This window comes from Camelus bactrianus, chromosome 10, assembly GCF_048773025.1.
Source record: "Camelus bactrianus isolate YW-2024 breed Bactrian camel chromosome 10, ASM4877302v1, whole genome shotgun sequence".
In the NCBI taxonomy this organism is placed as follows: Eukaryota; Metazoa; Chordata; class Mammalia; order Artiodactyla; family Camelidae; genus Camelus; species Camelus bactrianus.
In genome coordinates, this window is record NC_133548.1 from 51,104,265 (window position 1) to 51,131,642 (window position 27,378).

The window sequence follows — 27,378 nt, forward strand, 5'->3', positions numbered from 1 at the left end:
TACGGAAACAACTCAAATGCCCACCAATGGATGAATAGATTAAAAAGATGTAGTATATAGACATAGTAGAATAGTATTCAGTCATGAAAAAGGAGGATATCTTGCCATTTATGAGAATATGGATGAAACTTGAGTATATAGTCTAAGCAACGTAAGTCAGACAGAAAATAAGTACTGTATGATATCACTCATATGTAGAATCTAAAACTGTCAAACCTATAAAAAGAAAAAAAACAAAAAAACAAAGAGTAAAACAGTGGTTACCAGGGGATGGGGTTTAAGGGATAAGACTGATGGTGTTCAAGGGTACAAACTTGTAACAAGCACCAAATAAGCCATAGAGACCTAATACACAGTATATTGAATATAGACAATAATATTGTAGATGCTTGTAACATGATAAACATTATTACAATGACAACTATATTGCAATAAATATATATGTATCGAAGTAACACGCTATACACCTCACATTCACACAATGTTATATATCAAACTTATCCTATTTAAATAAGTAAATAAATAAAATATTTGGGAAGTTTCCAGATATCTTTCCATTAATGATTTCTAGTTTAATTCCATTTTGGTCACAGAACATCCTTGGTATGATTTCTATTCTTTTAAATTTGTCAAGATTTGTTTCATGTCCTAGAACATAGCCGATATTCTATATATTTGTTGATTTTCCTGACTGTTTGTTCTGTCCATTACTGAAAAAAATGCTGAAGTGTCTAACCCTAGATTTTTCTATTTCTGCTTTAAATTCATCAGATTTGCGTCATGTAATTTGAAGTTGTATTATTCAGTGCATACACATTTAGGATTATTACATGTTACATGACTCATTTAGTATTATGTAATGTCCCTCTTTATCACTAATAATTTCCCTTGTTTTGAAGGTTATTTTGCCTGTTATTAAAACCAAGCAGGACCCTGTGGGGTCCTCCCGGGTACAAAAGCTTTTCTATTACTAGTTTGTGGGGAAAAGATTTCAGCCTCCTAGACCTTCCCTGAGTTCCATCAAATAATTACTGATTAGGGGAGTAAGGAAATGCAGAAAGAAATAATAGTGCAGCATGGGTCAGGGTCCTGGTTCCCCCTTGGGGAATGTGCATAACAACCTGATACATATATCTGAATTCCTCTCCAGGAACTAGGGTGCCCACCCAGGTGGAGGATGGTAACTACAAGCTGAGCACAAGTACAGGGACCCAGACTGCTTGGAAACAGAAGGCTAAAGACTCAGATTCTTGGAACACCACCCTGTTACCTCACCACTAACCAATCAGAGAAAGGCGACACACCCTGAAGCCTTCCCCACAAATTTTGCCTATAAAAAGCCTTCCCCAAAAACTATCAAGGAGTTTGGGCTTTTTGAGCACAAGTTGCCTATTCTCATTGCTTAGTCCTGCAATAAATCTTTCTCTGCTCCAAACTCCGTTTTGGTTTGTTTGGCCTCACTGTACACAGGAAACAGAAACTTGGGCTCAGCAACAATATCAATATAGCCACTCCAGATTTAATTTGGTTAGTGTCTGTATGTTTTTGCATTATTTTACCTTCAATCTGTATGCAGTCATCTGCATAAATTGAATAAAAATCTGTCCTTCTCTTCACTGGGATATAATTGGACAAATTGATTGTGTAATCAAGGTCATTTCTGAAGAATCATATTTGAGAATATACTTCATTCAATCTGATACAACAAGTGCCCAGTCCCCACTAAGGACACAGAGGTAACTGGTATTTGGAAACAATGCTTACAAGCGTTCCTAGGCAAACTGTCTGGTGTCCATTGTTGTACACTGTCCCAGCATTACAGGTAGTAAGAAAGGTCACTGACTAGCAGGAAAAGGAGAGAGGAATTTGCCTACATTTCTAAGTATGCGGATGAAACCTGGTGCAAATAAATTTATTTTGTAAATACTAGTGATAAAAACAGCTCTGGAATGATAGGGACTATTAAAAAGGTGAAATGCTAGATTCCCTACATACTCTTCAGTCAGAATCTAATTTAATGACTTTAGCAGTTGCTTAACATAATCTAGCTCTAGATTTCTGGATATACAACAAGGAACCTTATGTGTGTTAACCATTCTGACTGTTCCAATGTAAATTATGAAGCCAAGTAGCACAAAATCACAATGAGATCAGCCTTTAATTAATCTACAAAAGTTATTTACAATCATAATAGGAGATTTAATTTATTCAAAACTTAGAAATAAGGCAAAAGTTGATTGCTGGACCTTGTAATATCATGGTTAGTACATTATTTATCACGCACAGCTAAGGGTCATTTGACTCTTAGGGGAACATACCTTTCACTGAATTACTATTTACTATTGATCAAGGCCAGACTATGCAAAGTTAGATGTTGCCTTTTAGAAAACTAATAAAAATGGAAATGATTCTTGTCAAGTAGAGATGTAAATGATTTTTGGTAGAACAGATAACTCCAAAAGGATGTCCTTATTGCCACAGAATATATTAACCAAGTTAAAATACTAGGTTTGTAGCCAACTTAGCAACGTAACTTCAGCATTTCTTGCTGCACTGACTACATGCATGTTGGTTTCTCACGTCTCTTTTGAGTGGGTTTTGTCATTGTGATTGTTTCCACATTAACATGCTAAAGAAAACTTGTACTTGGCTCACAATCTGTATGCATGAGAATTACATTTTTATAATTTTGAGATTTATACTTTCACAAAAGCATATTAAAATGTTCCATAAAAATGTCAATTTTGCTGGAAAAACAGGAACTCAGCTGAACTTTCAGGGACAATTCTCAGAACTTCTGTACCTATTTTTATTTCACTATTGATCAGATTAACTACTCAATTTTTACAAGCAATCTCAAGAATAATAAATACACTAACAAATAATAATCAACTCACCATCACCATCAATCCCTAAACATACCCAATCAATAAAGAGTGACCGAGAATAACTTTTAGAAATAAAACCAATTTCTTTGCTATGAAAAATTAAACAAACATCCAAATTTTTAAAATCATGTGCCAACACCACTTCAACCACCTCTGACCACACAATATGCAAGTAAAGAAAGCTCCACAGTCAAACCTAAAAATACAACCCCCTAGATAACCATATTTTAACCCAAGGTTTCAGGATACTCCTCAGTAGCCAGAATACAGAATAATAGTATAACTAAACACTGCAAGCATACAATCTAAATATGCTAAAATAAAACAATTAACCCTAAAAAAACCCAAATTTATTACAATAACGTATCCAACCCTACCACTTAAAATAAGTAAGACTTGTTACAAGTCATACATTATACATCAGATATAACAACCTTTTCATCTAGAACACGTATTTGCCAAAACATTACCTGTTGCTAAATAATTCAATATATATATTCTAACGAGGCATTTCTAGTTTGGATGTGTCTATTTATTCATGTATGATAAGTCTTATATACAGAGCCTACATCCATACAGAAACCTGGAATATCAGGTTGATCCTGTTATTTTCACATATGGAAACAGCGTTTATATGTTATGTACTCCTATGAGAACAAATATTCTGAGTTACAGTAATTACAAATTCTCTTTCAACTAGCCCTTATACTAACACTAGTTACTAGAATGAATCTGAAGTGGGTAAGTCTATCCCTATAGATCCTTTACTTTTCACTATTTTCACATAACAAAAGATCAAATAAGTCCTCAGGATTAATATCAAATATAAATAAAACTCCACTCCACCCTTAGTACATAATCAAAAATACCTTAAGATTTATTTTCCTTATTACCCAATTACCTGATAAGAGAGCTACTACCACAGCTGACTCTCACACCGTGCTCTCTCCACTGCCACAAGTGCTAGCAGTGTAGATGCTTGCTGTTTGTACTGATCAGATGTTTATTTTCAAAATCAAAAACTCTAATAAGTTTATCTAGGTCACATGGATTCCCTCTAGACATATGATAACCTGGAAAATGTTAAGTTGTTTTGGTTTCTTTAACCATCTTGAGAAGGCAGACTTCACTTTCATCGAATGCAAATCTGACCTTTTATTTTATCCACTTTAAAATACTCAGGATAATTCTAAACTTTCTAACTTGTTATTTAAGCATTGCTATAATCTCCTCATAACATGTTTTCCCAGATTCTTGTCCCAATCTATCTCCCAACTCTCCCCTACCCCTCCTTTTGTCTCTCTCTCCTTCCCTCCATCTTTCCTTTCTTCTCTTTCTTTCCTTCACACACACAGACACCCAAATCCCCTCTTGCTCAAGTGTACTGTAATTTCTGAAACAAACCACCATCATTGCTCATGGTTCCCCTTAGTAATGATGTTCCCTCAGTTCAAATGATACCTTTGCATGAGGTATTCTGCAACTCCCTCAAGTAGAATCATTCACTCTTGCCTCAAAATTACACTGTACATAGCAAATACTTTCTATTTTACAACAGCTTTATTAGCCTATCCATCTCCTTCTTCCAGAATCCCCCATCCCCATTCCTCAGACTGAGTTAGAAATTGTTCCTGTGTGCTCCTGAGCAACCTGAAATTAACTTCAGCATTTATCACAATGTTATTGCAATTGCCTCTTTCTTATACTAGTCTGTGAACTCCGTTAGGGCTGGATGTGTATATATTCACCATTGTATACTATATGTCTAGTGCCCAATAGGCACTCAATAAATATTTGTTGAATCATAAGACAGAATCAATAATAAATGTTTCCTAGCCTGCCCCATTGATTGTGAGCTATTCAAAATGCCCAGGAAAATGCTACTTACATGGTAGGTACACTGTAAAAACTTTATGAAATACTTGGATAAAAAGGAACTAACAAGAGTTAGGTTTACAAGTTTGTCTTCAGAACTTTGAGTGAATGTAAAAAGCAGCAATTAGACTGACTGCATTATTGGAACAGCCCTCCTACCAATGCTATCTATAGCCCTGCTACCAAACTGGGATGAAAGTGTGTGTACACTTGCCTATCTTCATTTAAAGCCTTTATCTCCAGGAGCAGCACGTGACCTCTTACAGAAGAAGGAGTCAGTGCATGTCTTGAGCTAAGGAATGTGTCTTACCCGTGAATGTGAAAACCATTTGCCTGCATTCAGAGTCGACAGAAAATCCCAATCAAATAGGCTAGGGTGTCGGAGGGAGGCATTTGGCAGGACCTCGTTGATATTGGTTGTTCTTCTCAGGTTAAGGTCATGCATGAGAAAAGGCACATGATCGTAACTGCAGGCAGAGGGGGAAAAGAAGGGAAGAGGTAGATAGGCTGAATTCAGCCACCTTGGCAGATACAGTTCTCAGAAAGCCCATCAAGGTCACCAGTCTTAATAGGGTTCCTCACTCCCTCCCAAATCTCATCAAAGGAATCAGTACTAGTAATTTATACTTCCATGTCAATATTTTCCTGCCCAAGGAGGCAATCTTTTGTAGTGTTATTATAGTCATATCAGTCATAGTAAAAGAGTAGCTTCCCTACTCAGGGAATTTTTGGATCAAAAAAACAATGGGTAGAGTAGTGATCTGAGAGCAAGGTGAGTAGGGTGGAGATGGGGCAAGGCTCTGAGGACCCCGGAAACACACTAAGCAGGCACCCATACAATCTTTCTTTGTTTTGCTGACTCATTTACCAGTTGGCACCTGCTCTGAGTATTTCTGGTCCTAGACTCTTCACATCAGATGGCACCATTCTAGAAGTTCATTATCTGAAAATTCCTGTTGTCTCTTTGCCTTGAAGAATCTCTGCTTTTATGAAAAATCTCTCTTCCTTTCTCATTAAAATACATATGAAAAGAACTCTGTAATGGCCATGAAGGAGTAATAAGGGTTGAGACTTAGCCTCCTGCCCATAAACAACTAGACAATTGGACAAAATAACAGGATTAAATTTTTTAGGAAATAGACAGCCAGAGCACAATATAATGATCTCTGAGAAAAGGTAAAAAAATTATATAAGCTCTACCATTACCCAGGCTTCCTTCTTGCTGCTAAATACTGGAATGTGGCATGGGGCAAGGAGGGGGACATCTAAAAGGAACCCAGCTACTGTGCTGAAATGAGAAGGAAGAGATAAAATTAAGGAGAGGTCAAGACAGACAGAATTTGTTGGCTAGAGCCTCACAGAGAATGGAGCTATGCAAAAAGAAAGCATTTCCGGGAAATATGCACAGAGGTCCCTTGAACTATGGCCAAATAACAATTTGTACATGTATAGAGTAAAACTCGATGAAGCCTGCCAAGAATAACTTCCAAAAAAAGGAAAAACCAGAAAGTTCTAAGACAATTTGCAAAGATCACACAGAGGTGTGACTCTTTCAAGTTCTATCAATGATAGAGAAGAGACATCAATAATTACACAAGAATTCTTTAGAGACTCCAGAGGACCACACCTTTGAAATGGGGATAATTTAGGATTAGAATTACTTTAGAGTTTCCATAAAAGAATTTAAAATCAAGCCTCCACAAGATTACTTACAGGTGGAGTAGATAAGGATAGCTTCCCAGAGCAGGTGGACAGTCAGTTTGGATGGAAGTAGCGAATGGGGGAATGATGGGTGAAACTTTTCAGGGAGGGGTACCAGTGTGAGTAAACTCACAGGGGCAGGAAAGCCCAGGGACTACCCCTGAGACAATGAGTGGGACTTGGGCAGCAGTATTATACGGTATTAGGCAAATCCAGGACTAGGGTGAGGTGACTGAGGCACTCACCTCGGGTGCAAAAGTTAAGTTGCCATCAAAAACTTTAGTAAACAAGATAAATAATATTATATTATTAAAAAATAAAAATCAATGCAATGTATAATGAATGAAACATCAAAATTTTATATGAAAAAAATTAATTATTCAATAAAGACAAACTTGGAAATGATAAAGATGACAGAATTAGTAAACTGATATTAAATCATATAAAACAAAAATATAAATGATGTATATAATAGATTCAAAGGAACACATGAATATAATGAAGATATAACTCTAAGATATGAAAAAGAAAATGGAAATTCTAGAGTTGAAAAAATATAACTGAAATGAAAATTACACTGTATGAATTTAACAGCAGATTAGATATTACAGGTCATGTAAATATTAGTGAATTTGAAGATGTAGCAATAGAACCTATCCAAATGAACTATGAGACACATCAAGTGATATTATATATATGATTGAAATACTAAAAAAGAAAACAAACAGAAAAAAATGAAGTAAAAGTAAAAAACCCAAAATTTTATAAAAATTATGCATCAGCAGATCTAAGAATGTTAATGAATACACAAAAATAAGTATGAGTATACATACACATGCATATACCCCACAGTAAGGATTACTATAACCAAATTGGTGAAAAATTGAAAAGGAAGAGAAAATTGTAAACATAGCCACAGGAAAAGAAAATACATATTTAGAGAGAAATATATATAAGCAAAAAGCAGACTTCTCACCAGAAAACATGAGACATAGAAAAAAATGAAACAACATATTTTAAATGGTGAAGGAAAACAAGTGTCAACTTAAAATTCATCAAAAATGAAAGGAAGAAGAGATGATGCTGGGAAAAAGGCAGAGTAGGAAGCACAAGGAATCTATCTCCACACCTAGACAACAATTGCACCGGCAGACTCTGCCTGACGTAACTCTTCTGGAAATCTAGAGTATATTAAAGGCTTCCAAATTCCAGAGGAAGGCTTAGATACATATTGGGGTTAATTTCACTCAATCTGAGCTCACAGCACAGTAGCAGCTACTCATGACCCACCCCCAGCCGCATGGCAAACAACTGTGTACAGGTTCCTGGAGTAACGTGCACCACAGTTGGTGAAAGCCAGGATGGCAAAAAAGATCCCTTGTATCCCAAATATAGGGGATCTCTGCTCTGGCCTCTGATTGCTACTTCTTGTCACAAAAGGGCAGAGAGCTGGGCAACTATTGTTATTGAAACTTCTTCCACTGTTGCAAAGCCCTCACCCTCCAAATAAAGTGACTTCCACAAGATTTAAAGGGCCAGCACCCTTTTTACCCTCTTCATTATTTTCCTTTTCCTCTTTTGGAAGCCAGACATTAAAGACTAGCATGTTAAAAACAACTGCATATACGAGGGAAAATGAGAAAGTGGCTATATATGCCCAAGGATAAGATCAGAAAAACCTAACAAAACCTTAAGTTTACACCTCAGCCTGATCCATGGCACAGAGATATCCTACAAATTTCAAATAAAAAACAATAACAAAAAACAGCAAACCCTGGAGAAGGGGGAGAGTCTGATTTCCAGTGTTACCACATTATTAGACTCAAATGTCCAGTTTTCAACCAAAAAAAAAAAAAAAAAAAACCACAAGGCATACAGAAGAATCAAGAAGGTATGGTGCATTCAAAGAAAAAAAAAATCAACAGAAACTGTCCATGAAAAAGAGCTGATGTCAGATATACTAGATAAAAGACTTCAAAACAATCATCTTAAAGAAACTCAAAGAACTAAAGAAAGATGTGGATGAAGTCAATAAAACAATGTATGAACAAAATGGAAATATTAATAAAGAGATTTTTAAAACCCTAAAAATAAATCAGAAGGAAATTCTGGAGCTGAAAAGTATAATAAATGAAATGAAAAACTGACTACAGGGATTCAAAGGCAGATTTAAACAGAGAGAAGAATCAGTGAACTGAAAGATAGGACAATAGAACTTAACTGAGCCTGAGAAACAATAAAAAAAGATGGTAGAAAAGTTAACAGAATCTAAGAGATACCCTTACACCAAAGCCAGACAAACACACTGCAAGAAAAGAAAACCACAGATCAATATCCCTTATGAACATTGATGCAAAAATCCTCAACAAATTATTAGCAAACAGAATTGAGCAGTGTATTACATGACCAAGTGGGATTTATCCCCAAAATGCAAGAATGTTTCAACAGAACAAAATCCATCAATGTAGAGGAGATCAAGATGGCAGAGTAGGACATGAGGCTCACCTCCCCTTACAAATATATCAAAAATCTATCTACATATGGAACAATTCTCACAGAATACCCACAGAAAACTGGCAAAAGATCTCATACAAAAAGCTGCAAGAAAGAGCCCTACATAACTGGGTAGAACAAAGGGAAAATAGAAAAGAAGAGGAATCCAGGATGGGTCCTGCAGCCTAGGAGGGAGCTGTGAAAGAGGCAATGTTCAACCACCCTGGGAACTTCCTTCACCAGCTGGGAGGTCCCTGGGATGGATAGGGAACTGCAGGCCTGGAATTTTCCCAAGAGGAGTATGCCCAGGCTGGCTTGATGCCAAGCAGGAAAGAGAGGGACAAGCACTGATAGCTGCCATGTTGCCACATTTTCCAGCCTGGGGTCTATTGGTGTGCACAGCACCTGGGTGCTGAAATTCAGGCTTCAGCAGATAGGAATGGGGAGAGGACTTGGTTTGGCCTAGAGTGTGGTCCAGGCTGCAATTGGGGGTGCCCACAAGATGGAGGCTGATCCACATAGGAGCCCCATTATCAACATGAAGGGTGGGCATGGGCCCACCATAGAAGCCTCATTGTCATAGTGCTCATGACCAGGTGTGGCTCAGGCCAATGCACACACCAGGACTGACCTCCAAGTGGACTGTCGGCATTCCCGCAGCAGGGCAGTTTCCACAGGCTTTGGGAGCTCACCCTTTGTGAGTGCACACAGGTTGAAAGCAAGTGGGGCTGAAGCACTAGTTGATTATCAGCGTTCCTGCAGCAGAGACAGATCCATGGGTTGTGATCTGTCACAGAGTCACACGTCCCAATTGACAGCCCCTGGGGAAGTACACACAGAAGAACCTTTCCAAGAAGGAGTGCTCCAGCCCAGCCTACCTCACACTGCAATTTAGAACCAGATCTGGGGCTTCTACTCCCAACAACTAAGTAGGAGATCCTGCCTTTGAAAGTGCTGTGATAACCAGAGAGCAAAGAGGAGGCTCCACTCAACATCCAGTGCAGGTTCTTCTTGGTGTTATCACAACACCAAACACACCCCTTATAAAAGGAATGATAGCCAGCATACACTGAGGAAAGACATGGCAGACATCCATACCAAATACAGCCTTCACACAAAAAATACTGGATGCACACAGTATACACAGGGATGCTCCCACATAAAAATAGCCTTTCAAAACCATAGTAGATAACTGTTTCTCCTAAACTCAGAGTCAGAGCAATAGAAGTAAAATGAAAAAGCAGAGGAACTACTCCCAATTAAAATAACAAGAGAAACCCCCTGAAAGAACAAACAATGAAACAGACCTGACCAGTCTATTGGACCCTGAGCTCAAAAAGAAGGTAATAAAAATGCTAAAGGAACTAAGAAAGATTATCAATAGAACTACAGATCACTGTAACAAGGAACTAGAAACCATAAAGTGGAGTCAGTCAAAATTAGATAACTCAACTGCTGAGATTAAAAGCGAGCTACAGGCAATAAATAGCAAACGAAATAACGCAGAAGAACAAATAAGTGATCTGGGAGACAGAATAACAGAAATTACACAGTTGAAACAGCAGACAGAAAGATAAATGAAAAAAAAAAGAAAGCAACATACAAGGTATATGGAATAATATAAAGCTTTATATATACATACACATATATAAAAGAATGAATCACTATGCTGTACACCAGAAATAAATACATTATAAACCGACTGCACTTCAATTAAAAAAAAAGAATTTATGTAACATAATTTTTCCATTCTTTATTTTTAACCTATCTATATCATTATATTTAAGATGAATTTCTTCAGCATATATCAGTGTCTTTTTAAAATCTATTTTGCCATCTCTTGTAATTGGTATATTTAGGTCACTTGCATTTAATATATTTATTAATGTTATGATTTAAATCTGCCATTTTAATATTAGTTTTATATTTGTTCCCTCTGATCTTGTTTCTCTGTTTTCTCTTCTAGCTTTCCTTTTTAGTTATTTGAACCCCTTTTTTTTACCTACAGTGTTTTTTAGTATTTCTCCTTGCATAATTTTTGGTGTAGTTGTCCTAAAAATTATAATAAATATAACTTATTACATTCTACTAGTGTCAACATTCTACCACTTCAAGCAGAATGTAAAAAACTGAGCACTTTCTTGGTCCCTTTACCCTATCCACTTCCTTTATGATAGAGATGCCTTAAATTCTCAAAATGTATTGAAACCAGTATCAGACAATGTTATGATTTTTGCTTTTAATCATAAAACATAATTTTTAAACTCTGAAGGAGTAAAATTGTCCATTTTATGTATTTATTTATATATTATACTCTTCACTGCTCTTTCTTTATTCCTGATGTTCCAAGTTGACTTTTCCCCCTTGTTTTATTGAGATATAATCGACAGATAAACATTGTATTAGTTTCAGGTGTACAACATAATGACCTGATACATACATATAAGTTTACTTTGCAAATTATTTTCTTTTGTCTTTTTTCTTTTATTTCCATTTGGTTCTACCTTATTGCATCTATTTCTTTACTAAGACTTTCTAATTTTTCACTCATTTTATGAATATTCATAATTGTCAAATACATTTTATAATAGTTGCTTTAAATTTTTAGATAATTCCAATATCTGTTCCTCTTGGTGATGACATCTATTGATAGCCTTTTCTCATTCAAGCTGAGATTTTTGTAGGTTTTGGTATGATAGGAACTTTGGATTACATCCCAGGCATTTGAAGTATTAGGATATTCTGGTTCATATTTAAATCTATTTTAGCAGTAATCAACATGTTCAGTTTCAGAACACATGTCCTGGTCCATGTCTGTGAATTGTGCTTCAAATGCCAATTTAGTTTCCAAAGGCTTTGCAGTGCTTTTCAAGCCTTTACCACTATGTGCTACCCAAAGGTCAATCTAAAACCTGGATGGTATTCCAGACCACAATATTCAGGTATAAAATCTTCTGCTGTGCTGTTTCTATGTGATTTCATGTATAGTTTATACAAGGGTCTTCCCAGGATTTTATAAACAGGTCTTAAAAATTCCTTTCTGCAGAATGGCAATTCCTCAGAAAATTAAACATAGAATTATTATGTGATCCAGCAATTTCCACTTCTGGTTACATACCCAAAAGAACTGAAAACAGGGTTTTGAAAAGATATTTGTATACTCATGTTCATAGCAGAATTATTCAAAATAGCCAAGGAAGCAATCCAAATGCCCATCAGGGGATGAACAGATAAGCAAGATGTGGTATATACATACAATGGAATATTATTCAGCCTGAAAAAGTAAGGAAATCCTGCCACATGACACAACATGGATGAACCTTGAGGACATTACGCTAAGTGAAGTAAGACAGTTGCAACAAACAAATACTATAAGATTCCACTTATATGAATAAAAGTCACAGAGACATAAAGTAGAATGGTGGCTACCAGGGGTTAAGGGGAAAAGGAAAAGAGGAGTTGTTTAATTGATATAGAGTTTCAGATTTGCAAGATGAAAAGTTCTAGAAATCTGTTTAACAACAATATGAATATACTTAACATTACTAACTATACATTTAAAAATGGTTATGATGGTAATTTTATATTACGTGTTTTTAACACAATTTTCAACATGGCAAAAAAGGAAGGAAATTCTGACATATGCTATAATACAAATGAACCTTGCTTGACATTATGCTAAGTGAAATGAGCCAAACACAAAAGGTCAAATATTGTACAATTCTACTTATAAAAGATAACAAGAGTAGTCAAATTCATAGAGACAAAAAATAGAATGGTGGTTGCCATGGCTTGGGTGGAGAGGAGATCAAGGAGTTACTACATAATAGGTACCAAGTTTCAGTTTCAGAAGATGAAAAAGTTCTTGAGATGGATGGTGATGGCCATAGCAAGACAAGGTGAATGTACTTAATACCATTGAACTATATAACTACGATGGCTAAAACTGTAAACTTTTTTCAGTTTATTTTACCACAAGGAAAAAAGGACTTTCTCTAGAAAACTCCCTCAATAATTCTCTTCTCAGTCTCTAGCTGGGGGAGAAAGGAGAGGGGTACCACCTCTTAAATGAAGGCAGAAATGGAAGACAGGGATCTGCCCATTGTCTCTGGGGCCACAGCCCCAGGTGAGGGTCGGGGGTGACTTTTGTGCAGTGTACACCTGAGTAGGACTGACATAAAACATTTATACCCTGTTGGGCTACCTTCTCCCAGTCCTTTGGCTAGAAACAGCAGATTTTTGTAGGGGCTTCTTGTGTGTGTGTGTGTGCAGCTATAGGTGTTTCTGGGTTTCAGATCTCTCCAGAGATTCACACCAGGATATACAAGGGAATAAAACAAAACAAAAATAAAACAACAACAAGGAACTCACACCCTATTAATTAGTTTCTTCAATCTTAAAAAACCCAGGCAGTTCATCTTTTCATCACCTTTCAATGTCTTCTATCAGTTGCACTATGAATTTTGTCTTTTTTAATTTTTTAATCTTTTTGTAATTCTTGGAGAAAATAAAGTGAAATGTACTTTATCCACTTCATCTGGAACAGACATTCCAGTAACTGCTACTTTTGCACTCCCCAAGGTTTTATATTAACTCTTTTAAGTTAACCACATTTTACTACTTAGTAATTCTTGATATTACATTTCCCTGTTCTAGTAACTGCTGTGGTTTTGGTGTCCTGACTGAACGATGACTGATAAGCAATTTTTGTTAATGATGAAGCCTAGTGCTATGACCATCAATGTGGATGGTGGAGGTATGTGGAGGAGTCAATCAGTGGAAATGAAGACGTAGAGAAACTGAGGGTTGGGAGGATCATCTACAATGAAGTTGAAATCACAGAAGTATGAGAAGAGAGAATAACAATGTGTCAGAATCTTGTTGGCTCAGCACCATTACTGCATTATGCCATGACTGCCAGGCACCCAGAAGCTCTGACAGAACATCCAGTTTCAATCCTGATTCAAATATGCTGCATGGAACAGTTGTTATTGTTGGGTAATGTCAAGAATCCGTCTAGGGTCAGGGAATCTAGTTCTATCCTGGTTTTACTGTGTGCCTAGGGCCTTATGTCCTTACCAGTACATTTCCTTTCTTTGAATCCAGATTCAAACCACTCATTGTGACACAGGATGTTCATTTCTTCTCTGTTTGCCTCACAGAATGGCTGTGAAGGGAGTAGTACACACCACATTCACTACCACAGCCATGCTACAGTCCACTTCTGCTTCCAGCTTTTCTAATTCCGGCTGCTCAGGTACATAGATTATACAGAAAAGCATGTCTTTTTGTCCTCACCCCTGCTCCGATCCAAGTCTTCCTTTGTTTTCCCCTCGACACTGCTATAGTCTACAACCCAGACGATTCTCCCTTGCATTTGCTAGATGAGTCTTTCTAAAACAACAGGTAATCTGCCCTCGAAAACCCATCATGGATGCCCATCACACATTTCGGGATCTCCACGATCCAGTCTCAGTAAGTCCTGCAGCCACATTCCCCCTCACACAGCTCTCTCTTGTCTTCAAAGCGTATTACTTTCGCCATCCACGCCTGTTAGCTCACTGATCTACAAACTTGTTACTTCTCACTTAGATGCCTTTGAATAAGCTGTTGCCTCTGCCCCAGTTACCCTCTTTCCCCATCTCTGCTTGGTAAAATATTTTTCCTTCAAGGCTCAACCCAAACACAGTTCTGAGCACACAGATCTTTTTCACAGAGTAGGAGATGGCTTTTTCCTCCTCCACTGAGGTTCCACTGCGTTTGCCTTACTCTTCTCCAGAAGGCAAATAGTCTTCGACTGTGGATGTGTAAATATGCCATGTCTCCTTCACTGGCTGGGAAGAACTCTTAGGCAGGACTCTATCTTACTCATTTGCCTCTCCCCTGTACTCAGAAGAAGGCCTGGAAAATAGTAGCTGCCCAGGGAATGTTAGTTAAATACATTGCTAAGGTGGGGCAGGGGGACAAGCTGTACACATGTTTACAGTGGGGAGAAATTTGAATTCTATGTGGAGACTATACAGAGTATGCATGGTTTATGAGCCCGTGACTGAGCATGTAGGGGTACAGATGTACAGTCTGTAAAGGAGAAGTGGTTCATGTATGTGTGCGATGTGCAGATGTCCCACGTGAACATGGGGGAAACTCCCCAGGGCTTGCCCTCTCTACAACTGGGGCCAGGCTGGAGTCCTCCAGGGCACTGGTCTTCCCTCCTCCCACCCTGGCCCCTTCTTTCCTACCTTATATGCACATCACTCTCTAGGCCAAAGGCTCCATGTTCAACAGCTTTCTCAAAGGACATCATGGTATTCTCAGGCCCCAGCTGTGGAAGACAAGGACATCGGGCCCTTAATCCAGAGTCTTGTCTGTCAACGTCCCTTTTAGGGTAGAGAGGGAGCCCAGTAATGAAAGGGCTTTTAGAGCAAAGTTTGGCTCCACTGGCTCTTTCTCCAAAGAGCCTGCCTACATTCTCCTTTACCCAATCTGATTTGGGATCTGCTCATCTGAGGCAATGTCACTGGGCAAAGTAAAGAGAAATGGACTGAGAATTATAATTGATTTGAGAATTATTTACATATATATGTAATTATATAATTGAGAAATATAAACAAGAGAAACAGATCTGGGTTCAAGTCCAATCTCTGCATTTAACTCCGTATCCTTGTCATCTCCAGCCCAACCCTTTACTTCTCTAGGGGTTCCTATGGTTCTTATGTGCCCTTCTCTCACCCACACACCCGTGCACAACTACACGCACCACGTCCATCATGCTCAGACCTACCATGGGTGCACCTCTATGTCCAAAGAAGCTCGGCTTGGGCCCCAATTTGTCCTTCTCTTGAATGCAGGGAGAATAATTCCCGAATGGCATCACATAGAGACACAAAAGGATAAGGAAAAAGGGCAATCCAACAGCCACCTGAAGAGCTGAAAAAGTTGGAAGGAGGGGAAAGTTACAAATAAAGAAAAAGAGAAATGGAGAACCATCCCAAGCAAATAACAGTCAGTAAATACCCAGTCCATGGGTTCACTGAATCTGTGGACTCACTGATCTACTCTCAATTTCTGTCACATCCCCACATACTTTCAGTGATTTGAAAGCACAGGACTATCCAAATAAAAGTATTATTATTGAGTCAATATTACTGCAAATACAAATTTACAAGTGAATAAACTGTACATGAGATGGGAAAGAAAGCAAGGAGGGGGAACATTAAGGAATACCCTCTCAAAAGGAGTAGTTTGATGGTTCTGAGAAAGCTCTGAAGTCCTTAAGGATCAGCCTAAAATACCCCTGTGTTTAAGGCAGTGAGGTATAGTGGAGGGACCACTATTTGACAGAAATCTGAGTTCAAAGCCAGACTCTACCACTTTCTAATTGTGTGACTAAGGACATGTTGCTTAACCTCTCTGAATCTTTCTTTTCTTCATTCTGAAAAAAGGAGCTAACCTACTAATAACATCTACCTCACAGAGTTGACATGACAGTGCTGGCTCATCAGAGGTACTCAATAAATACTAGGTATTTCTCCCTCACTCCCTTTCCTTTCCCCCTTCCCTTTCCCTTTCTCCCCCCCCCCCCACCTCTTTCTCTCACTCACACACATACACACATAAAGCCTGACCATGGTACTTGTTATCACTGACCATTCCCCCAAAACGTACTTATTTAGACCTCTGAGGATTTTATCCATTTGTACATTTTTAAGTTACTACCTATGCTTCAGTAACTTTCAAATCTAGATCTCCGGTTCTAACCTCTTAAGTTCATGAGTATATTATATATCTTGTCTCTTTTTCCCTTGTAACATGTCATCTGGTGTCTTCTGATTCTAGCTAAAATTTAGGAAATGAAAAAGAAAAGAGTTCATTATTGTCCCCATTAGGCTCTTGTCCCCAGAAACATTTCTTAAAAATCACGCTCCACGTATACACACACACGTGTACAAACACACAACGGCAACACTACCAATCAAGTCCTTCTCTTGCCTGCATCCTTATACAAGTCAGGAAGCCTTGTTTAACCAGTAGTGAAAAAGAGAGACAGAGAGAGAAGATCCTACTGGTTTCTCAATAGGGGGGCTGAGAGCTACCTCCATTCTCAAAACATTGTGGTGTACAGCTCTGATCCTCTGTTGTTTCCATGATATTAGGGCAAAAAATGGAGAGGAAACCAGTGGCAGAAGTAGACATTTCTCATTCTGCTGGGAGTCCCAGGTGTGACACAGATTCACGGGGGGCCTGTTTTGAAGTACTAAGATGTAACCAGGGATAACTGTACCTGGTTCATTAGTTGAAACTAGTAATTCAATACAAACTGAAAGAACTGTGACTTGTGCCAACACTGGTCAAATAAAATTAAAACTGCCTCTACCCTCCTCTCAACCATTCCAATCCATCCCCAGACACTCAATGTGTAACAATAGAAAGTTTTTTTTTTTTTCTAGAAGGAGAATGCCACTTTAGAAGAAAGAAATGCTATGACAGGCTGTGTAGGGCTGTGAGTTTGACCAGAAGGAGCATGCCTGAGTAACAAGGGAATGAATTTCAAAGAGGTATAGTGCTGGCAACCTGCCAAGATTCTTCTGCTCAGTGAAGTACATAAACTAAAGCCAGAGCTGAAAGGATCAGGCAAGGTTCCACTCACAGGACATACCTTCTCCTTCCAAATGAATCAAGTAGAAGGCCACAGGCCAGGAAAGGAGAACCATCACAGATATGCTGCTCAGGTGTAGGCAGGGAGCATACACCTGGGAGAAAACCAAAAGTCAGGCTGAACACATCTGGATGGATAGTATTAGAACTAAGGATGATGCTTACCTGTAGTGAGAGCCCAATGGTGAGCCACCTGTCTTTCCAGTAAGTGCATAAAAGCCAGAAAAAAAACGAGCATATCAGAATCACTAGCAGAATCAGAATCTGGGGAAAGAAAAAGAATCTCCTGACTTCTAAGCACTAATCTTGGATTAGAACTGTCATTGGGAAAAGTATGTGTATCCCTACAGTGTCAGGGCCCTCATTTCCTCATCCTTTTAATCTAACTATCCTACAAATCCTCAGTATCAGATGGATCCAATAATTTATTTACCTCTTTGGTCCCAAGTCTTTGTTGTGCAACATGGATAGAGAAAAATTACACAGCTATGTAGTCTGATGCCATTACTAATTTATTATCTCCAGTTTCAGCTGGTCCCTCAACACTGCTGGGTATCTCTCAGTTTCAACAATGGCCTTTAAATACTCACTACTTTTTTATATGACTCAATACAGTCACAAGTAAATAATATTCTGTAATTGCTTTTTCAGTGTATGTTTTCCCCAACCATAAGCTTCAAAATGTCAAGGACAGTATTTATTTATAATTGTATCTTCACTGCCCTGCAGAATGTCTGACACATAGTAAACATCCAATAAATATTTGTTGAACAGATGAAAAAAATGTGTTGGCCAGAACACTTTTTAATATAATTTTTAAATTTTACATTCATTACTTATTCAAAACATTCTTCTTTTTCTTTTAACATTTTTATTGATTTATAATCATTTTACATCAAAACATTCTTTAGCTTGTTTTATTTTTAAAAATTTTTTATTGAAGTATAGTTGATTTACAATGTGCTAGTTTCAGGCATACAGCAAAGTGACTCAGTTATATACAGCCATATTATATAGATATATATCTTTTTCATATTCTTTTCCTTTATGGTTTACTACAGAATATTAAATATAGTTCCCTGTGCTATATAGTAGGCCCTTGTTATTTATCTATTTTATATATAGTAATTTGTACCTGCTAATTTCAAATTTCTAATTTATCACTCCCCTAACCCCTAATCCCTTTCCCCTTTGGTAACCATAGGTTTGTTTTTTATGTCTGTGAGTTTGTGTCTTTCTAATAAGTTCATTTATATCGTATTTCAGATTCCACATGTAAGTGATATCATATGGTATTTGTCTTTCTCTTTCTGACTTACTTCACTTAGTATGATAATCTCTAGGTCCATCCATGTTGCTGCAAATGGCATTATTTTACTCTTTTTTATAGCTGAGTAGTATACCCTGGTATATAATTATACCACATCTTCTTTATCCATTCATCTGTCGATGGACGCTTAGGTTGCTTCCACATTTTGGCTATTGTAAATAATGCTGCTATGAACATTGGCGTACATGTGCCTTTTCAAATTACAGTTTTCTCTGGATATATGCCCAGGAGTGGGATTGCTGGATCACATGGTAACTCAATTTTTATGTTTTTAAGGAACCTCCAGACTGTTTTCTATAGTGGCTGCACCAATTTACATTCCCTCCAGCAATACAAAAGGGTTCTCTTTCCTCCATACCCTGGCCAAACTTTTTAATGATGTCCATTCCAATTGGTGTGAGGTAATACCTCATTGTAGCTTTGATATGCATTTCTCTATTAGCAATGTTGAGCAACGTTTGGCCAGAACACTATTTACTTTATAGAGAAAGAACATTAAGACCAAGAACATACAACTTTAACCTTTTCCCCTTCTAATGTAGTTTTTCTACATTTGCGTTGCCCTCTAGAGAGGGCTTGGTTCCCTCCCTTCCATAACTCTGTATCCACTAAAGTAACTGAATCCATAATTAAATCTCACAAAATAACTCAAGGCATTGCTGCCTTCAATGGTTAACTTTCCCAAACATTTAAGAATGAAGTATTTCCAATCTTTAACAAACTCTTCCAGAGAATAAAAAAGAAGGAACACTCTCTTATGAAGCCAACAAAACACTGATACCCAAACTCAATAAGGACATTACAAGAAAGAAAAGTATAGGCCAATCTCTCCTATACATAAATGTATATAGATGCAAAAATCTTAAATAATCTTTTAGCAGACCAAATGCTTCACAACATAAAGGTTTAATTGTCAAATAAGAGTCACATGAATCTTACCCCACCCCAAACTTTACTAAATGATTTAAAGGATACAGGCAATTATAAGGTACAGACAAAACATTTTCCTCATGGAGAAATGTGATCCTGTCAAATGCAGCTACTCATAAAAAGGTCTTAAATATCTTTAGTATATTTATCAGGAGGTTGGGTTATTAGCATGCTTATGAAGAGTTTTGATTTGAGGTCATTCCTTTCATTCTGAACATCCTAAGTAGGAGAATAGGTTATAGGCCTGGTGTTACCCCTTTCCTTCAAGGTTTATTCTTTGTACACTGAAACTAAAACTCCAAGCCCTACAGAATCTCCCTTGCCAATAGAAGCAATCTCTCTTCCCAAGTCCAATAAGCCTAATCCTTCATGGTTTAAAGCTCCAATTAAGGTAGTCACTTTACAAAGGTATGCCCACTCTTCTCATATTCCATCTGCATCACTTCTCATTGCTGACAGACTCATAACCAGAATTAGATCCCAGAATGCCTCAAGAGATGAAGCCTTTGTTAAATTTATTAACAAAAACCCTGTAGAATATGTGTGGGAATGAATTCTAAGGGTGCTAGACAAGGATAAAAGAACATAATTTTAGGCCTAAAAAATTGATTGACACTTATCAGAGATTCTGAATTCAATATGCCAGAATCCAGATATTATACATCTTGAAGTAGTTCTAACTGTTTCATTTTCTGAAACCTTGGCTCAGTAGTGGCCTATGCTTGCAAAAATATACAGTGGGGGAAAAGACAGTCTCTTCAATAACTGGTGTGAATAAAAATAGTTAACCACATGTAAAAGAATGCAATTAGAACATTTTCTCACACCATATATAAAAATTAACTCAAAACAGATTAAAGACCTAAATGTAAGGCTGGAAATCATAAACTCCTAGAAAAAAACATAGGCATGATACACTCTTTGACTTAAGTCTGAGCAATATTTTTTTAGATCTGTCTCCTCGGACAAAGGAAACAAAAGCAAAAATAAATGAGGGAGGCCTAAACAAACTTAAAAGCTTCTGTACAGCAAAGGAAACCATCAACAAAATAAAAAGACAACCTACTGACTGAGAAAAGATATTTAGAAATGATATGCCTGATAAGGGGCTAATATTCAAAATATTTAAAGAGCTCATACAATTCAATATTAAAAAAAAAACTCCAAACAACCCAATTTAAAAATGGATAGAAGATCTGAATAGACATTTTTCCAAAGAATACATAACAGACAGCCAACAGGCACATGAAAAGATGCTCAATTAATCATCAAGAAAATGCAAATCAAAACCACAATGAGATATCACCTTACACCTGTCAGAATGGCTATCATCAAAAACACAACAAATAATAAATGTTGGTGATGATATGGAGAAAAAGGAACCCAAGTACACTGTTGGTGGGAATGTAAATTACTACAACCACTATGGAAAACAGTATGGAGGTCCTCAAAAAATTAAAAGTAGAACTACCATATGATCCAGCAATTTCATTCCTGAGTATGTATCTGAAGAAAATGAAAACACTAATTTGAAAGGATATATGCACCCCAATGTTCATAGCAGCATTATTTACAATAGCCAAGATATGGAAACAACCTACATGCTCATCAACAGATGAATGGACAAAGAAGGTATGGTATGTGTGTGTATATGTATATGTATATATACACAATGGAATATTGCTCAACCATAAAAAAGAATGAAACTTTGTCATTTGCAACAAGATGGATGAACCAGAGGATATGTTTAGTAAAGCTAGTCAGATGGAGAAAGACAAATACTGTATATTTTCACTTATATGTAAAATCTAAAAAATAAAAATAAAACAAACAAATGAATGTAACAGAAACACTCACACAGACTAGTGGTTACCAGTAGGAAAGGGGTGGGGGGAGGGTCTAGATAGGGGAAGGGGATTAAGAGGTAGAAACTACTAGATATAAAATAAGTAAGATACAAAGATGTAGTGTACAACATAGGGAATACAGCCAATATTTTATAATAATTTTTAATGAAGTATAACCTATCAACATATAGAATCACTGTTACATACCTAAAACTAATATAATATTATAAACCAACTATACTTCAATTTTTCAAAAGTGGCCAATGCTTAATAAACTTGGGATGCCAGCAAGTTTTTGGTGTAATACCAAAGAAAGAATGCAAAGATTTTGTGAGAAAAGGTTGCTAGAACTCTAACACCTACGATCAGCTAACCCACTCCATATCATGTTTCATGGGAGGTCAGAGGACAGTGAAAATACACTGTTAAGGAAAATTTGAACATCCATGAAAAGCACTGTAGTGTCTATCCTGTTTGTCATTAAAGGTGAGAGATACTGCCACTGCAACTGCCTTCCTGATTTCAAAGGCAATGATGAGATCCTGCTGTGGCAGAGGCCAAGTAGCAGCACTCACTGCCAGAGGCAAGGTGGGCATGGTTTCTATAACAGGCAGAAGCCTGGATTGGTAATCTGAATGATTTAACCACTGGGTTATAACTTGGTATTAACTAACTGATCATAGTGTCCCAGTTCCAAAATAGATGGTGATTTCAATAAGGCCTATTCATGCACTTCCCAATCTAAAGTCTTTCCCTATAAGTTCTTACAACTTCAATTTCCATTTATTCTTATAATTCTTAAATTTATATTTCTAGTACATACTTCTCATTTGGGTAAGAAGAAATTTAAGGCGACCACTCAAAGTCTGGCATGCTGTGCGATTTAAGGAAACACAAGGAATGGTATCAAAACCATGCCTGAAAAAGTCCATAAATAGCAAGAGGCTGTGGCTGGAGATGCTCATCCCATGGCAGAAAAAAACAAGGGAGGCTATGCTGAAAATACACTATGTGTCCTTAGATGTTGGGGCAATGATGCCTGCTTTCTGGGACCAGACTCAGATCCTTTGGGAGAAATCATACTAGTGTAATTTTAGAGGGCTCCAAACTGAGGGATAGTCAAAAAGGACTTCCTCAGAGCAATTTCAGCAAGTAGAGGAAGACAGGCATTGACTCCACCAAGGGAGTTACACTCAAGGTTCTCAGCAGAAGGGTGTCTGAATATATACACAGAAAAATCAGTGCAGTAAAGAACCAAAAACTGTGCATTTACCTGGTTCTGATGGAATCAACCCCAGTGGACCCTCGTGCCCCTCCTTGCAGGACTGTGTTCTTTTTTCCTAACTCCCCTTCCCCTGGACCCTATCTGGTGGAAGAAAGGTAAAAGGACAATCATGCTCTCTCCATGCGGCACTACAGTCCTGGATCATGTGAAAATAGGGGAAGGGAAAATTCTCATAAAGTTGAAGTTTGGTTTATTACAACGAACTGAAATTTTTAATGACTGAAATGAGAATGTTCTTGTGACTAGAAAGGACTGGGAAAATAATGGAGTCTACCTAAGATTTTATGGGGATGGAAAGAACAGAGTCACAGAATAAGTTTAACGAGGAGTGGTGAGAAAAAAAATTAAGTTTGGGTTCAGCTTCTTCAGTAAGTCAGTTATATCTGTTAGCAGTTTAATGATGAAACAGTTTAAGCAGATCCCTTCTTTCTAAGGAAGACCAAAAAAAAAAAAAAAAAAAAAGGGTTGGGGGGGACTCTGTATTTAACACTGAGTGCCAAAGAGGCACATTCAATCCCCATCTAAGGTCTCCTATGAACATTCAGATGTCCTACCTTATGACACCAGTGCAGGTGTAGTTTAATCCCTTCCCAACACAACAAAAATCCAAGTACCTGATAAAAAAAAAAAAAAAAGGAAAGGAAAAAGAGATTATTCTGAAATTACCAAGATGCTACCCAAAATACTGTGCTGGAACTAAAAATTCCTTTCACAGTCTGGAACTACATTCACTTCTTGCTACACCTGCACTTTCATCCTTGGGGAATTTGCCATGCTGTTCCTCAGCCTAAAAAGCTGTCCTTCCCCATGCCACTCACCATTCAAAGCCATTCAAATGTCACCTCCTGCTTGTAACTTTCACCAGCAACCCCAGGAAGAATTTATTATCATCAACTCTGGGATTTCATAACAATCAGCGCACTGATATCCTTCCTGTGTCCCTACCAATTTCTTTTCCTGTGATGGACCTTATTCCTGATATTACTTATAACCACTTGTGAGAGAACAGAGGTCAGGGACCAGGCATTCCAGGGTCATTTAAAAGTTCTTTCTTGAGGAACCAGTGCCACTGTTACACTGTTGCTAACACTGGCATTTAGTCAATGTATCTTGGATAGATTTGAGTCTAAATCTAGCCAGTCACCAAGTCAGTGTGTAGACAGAAACTGAGAACAGGAGTTCTCAGATGCTTAGGATGTTAATTAGTTTGGTAAAATGTAGTTCACACTTGTATTTCCATATCAGACAGGTTAACACACAAGCTAATTTGTAAGGCCCTGAAAGACTGATTCATTTCATAGTTGAAATGAAATGAATAGTTCATTGTGTAAATGCAGTGCCACGTGAAGCTGTGGGTGTTTAAAATGACAATACTGAGGGAACCAGAAAATAAGCTACGAGACAGGGGAAGAGAAAAGATGTTCTGCCATCTTTTCAAAGGGTCAAAGTGGTAAGAAACATCCTCTAACAGCACAAGTCTTTTTTCCTTCATCTATAGCTCATGCCTAATATTCAAGTGGCTGATGTAAACACCAACTCTACTAAGAGTGATCTGAAGTTCTGAGGGCTCCCAGCACCAATTGGGAACCATACCACAGAAAGGAGCACAGCATGACGTTACCCAGGAAGGGTGAGGGAGATGTGGGAAACATTACTCACAAACAGCAATGATGTGTAGGTAGCCAGGATCCCAAATAAACTCAGCAAGACAATGGACCAGAAGAACCAGACTCCTATACCTAGAAAAACGACCCTGCAAAAATGTGTTTCAATCCTTAAAATACAGTAAAAATTGGCAGCATCTGTGTCAATGATCAAGGACAAGACTGGACTAAAGGAAACATAAGAAAACAGAGGGATAAGATGAGAAGTAATTTGGGAACAGATGTGCAAAGACCTTTGGAAATATTTGAGAAGTTTTAACTTTGTCCTCCAGGCAACTGTGGTGTGTGTACTCTAATGGGGTTCTGTATAAGTTGCATGGGTTTTTTTTTAAGTTATTAGAATATATACTTCAAAATTATATTCTCTTTGAAAAAAAACAATATACTACTGGAATGCCAAAAGAGAAAAAGCCCACTGCCTTAAAAAAACTAATACTTTCCATTTTGGAAGGTTCCTTGCCCATTTGAATGTATGTTTTCTTACATAATTCTCAGCCACCATATTAATTTCTCTATTCTGTGTAAAAAAATTGGCCCTTTTAAAAACAGTCCTGAGGTATTCTATTCCTAAAGTATTTTATGAGGAAAAAACTAAGAATTATTTGCTAAGAGAAGTAGTGCTACACTTTATCTATATATTGTAGATCAATAATTCAGACTCTTCAAGTTAATAGAAATTACTTCCTCTCCATATAACACCTAGAGAAATTGTATTTTAACAATACACATATACCTCAACTTATTGTGCTTCACAGATACCGCATTTTTTACAAGTTGAAGATCTGAGGCAATCCTGCACCAAGAGAGTCTATCGGGATAATTTTTTCAATACCATTTGCTCACTTCATGTCTCTGTGTCATATTTTGGTAATTCGCACAATATTTCAAACTTTATCATTATTATTATATTTGTTATGCGGTCTGTGATCAGTGATCTTTGATGTTCCTACCACCACTTGATGAAGGCTCTGATGATGTTTAGCAAATTTTAGAAATAAAATATTTTTAATTAAGGTATATATATTGTTTTTTGAGAAGCAATGCTATTGCACACTTAACAGACTACAGTATATAGTATAAACATAACTTTTATGGGAAACCAAAAAATTTGTGTAGCTCGCTTGATTGCAATAATCACTTTATTGCCATGGTCTGGAATTGAACTCCTAATATTTCTAAGGTATGCCTGTATAAAATATAGATTAGCAAACATATAACCACATTACAAATAAGAAAGTAAATTCTCTTTGGTCAGTGACTACACACACCAAGAAGAAACAGGCAAGCAGCCATCCTAGCTAGAGCTATCCCAGATTGAGATACCAAGAGTACTCTGTAAAAGATGAGCTCACAATTAGGAATCAGAAAACAAGTAAGGAATGTCAACAAATTAACCCAATAAAGCCAACTAATAGAATAACCTGCACTCAAAAAGTATAATAGAATATCAAGATTACAACAAAATATATTCAAGATCTTCAGAAAAATAAAGGACTCACATCCATGTAACAAGAATAGATGTTTTAAAACAAGCATAGTAATAAATGTTTTAAAACAATGAAATAAAGATCTCAAAAAAAATGCATGATGGACTTATCAGCAGTCTAGATATAGTCAAAGAATTAATCAAACAGCTTAACCAAGAAGTGATAATGACTGCTTTTTTTTAAACATTTTTTATTGAATTATAGTCATTTTACAATGTTGTGTCAAATTCCAGTGTAGAGCAAAATTTTTAAGTTATACGTGAACATACATATATTCACTGTCACATTTGTTTTCACTGTGAGCTACCACAAGATCTTGTGTATATTTCCCTGTGCTATACAGTATAATCTTGTTTATCTATTCTACATATGCCTGTCAGTATCTACAAATTTTGAATTCCCAGTCTATCCCTTCTCTCTCCCCTCCCCCTTGGCAACCACAAGTTTGTATTCTATGTCTATGAGTCTGTTTCTGTTTTGTATTTATGTTCTTTTTTTTTTTTTAGATTCCACATATGAGCAATCTCATATGGTATTTTTCTTTCTCTTTCTGGCTTACTTCATTTAGAATGACATTCTCCAGGAACATCCATGTTGCTGCAAATGGCATTATGTTGTCGGTTTTTAGGGCTGAATAGTATTCCATTGTATAAATATACCACCTCTTCTTTATCCAGTCATCTGTTGATGGACATTTAGGCTGTTTCCATGGCTTGGCTATTGTAAATAATGCTGCTATGAACATTGGGGTGCAGGTGTCTTTTTGGAGTAGGGTTCCTTCTGGATATATGCCAAGAGCAGGATTCCTGGGTCATATGCTAAGTCTATTCCTAGTCTTTTGAGAAATCTCCATACTGTTTTCCACAGTGGCTGTACCAAACTGCATTCCCACCAGCAGTGTAGGAGGGTTCCCTTTTCTCCACAGCCTCTCTAGCATTTGTCATTTGTGGACTTTTGAATGATGGCCATTCTGACTGGTGTGAAGTGATACCTCATTGCAGTTTTGATTTGCATTTCTCTGATAATTAGTGATATTGAGCATTTTTCATGTGCCTATTGATCATTTGTATTTCTTCCTTGGAGAATTGCTTGTTTAGGTCTTTTGCCCATTTTTGGATTGGGTTGTTTTGTTTTTTTTCTTATTAAGAATGACTTTGCTTTCTAATTGAGAAAGTTAAGATTTACCATTTAATGGTGCCTCTATATTTTCTAACCATTTCTCT

The 27,378-nt window shown here is 37.2% G+C and overlaps 1 protein-coding gene across 1 annotated transcript in view; it reads right to left on the reverse strand.

The window, feature by feature from the left end:
- Positions 1–27,378, reverse strand: part of LOC105083613 (glycerophosphodiester phosphodiesterase domain-containing protein 4) — an 80,132-nt gene that overhangs the window by 40,913 nt on the left and 11,841 nt on the right. The window contains exons 3-10 of the mRNA XM_074373090.1: positions 24,664–24,757; positions 23,559–23,618; positions 17,778–17,876; positions 17,614–17,707; positions 16,716–16,793; positions 15,739–15,884; positions 15,197–15,279; positions 5,074–5,230 (exon numbers count right to left, since the gene is read on the reverse strand). Coding sequence (XP_074229191.1) covers positions 5,074–5,230; positions 15,197–15,279; positions 15,739–15,884; positions 16,716–16,793; positions 17,614–17,707; positions 17,778–17,876; positions 23,559–23,618; positions 24,664–24,757 — 811 coding nt within the window. The remainder of the gene's footprint in view (positions 1–5,073; positions 5,231–15,196; positions 15,280–15,738; positions 15,885–16,715; positions 16,794–17,613; positions 17,708–17,777; positions 17,877–23,558; positions 23,619–24,663; positions 24,758–27,378) is intronic.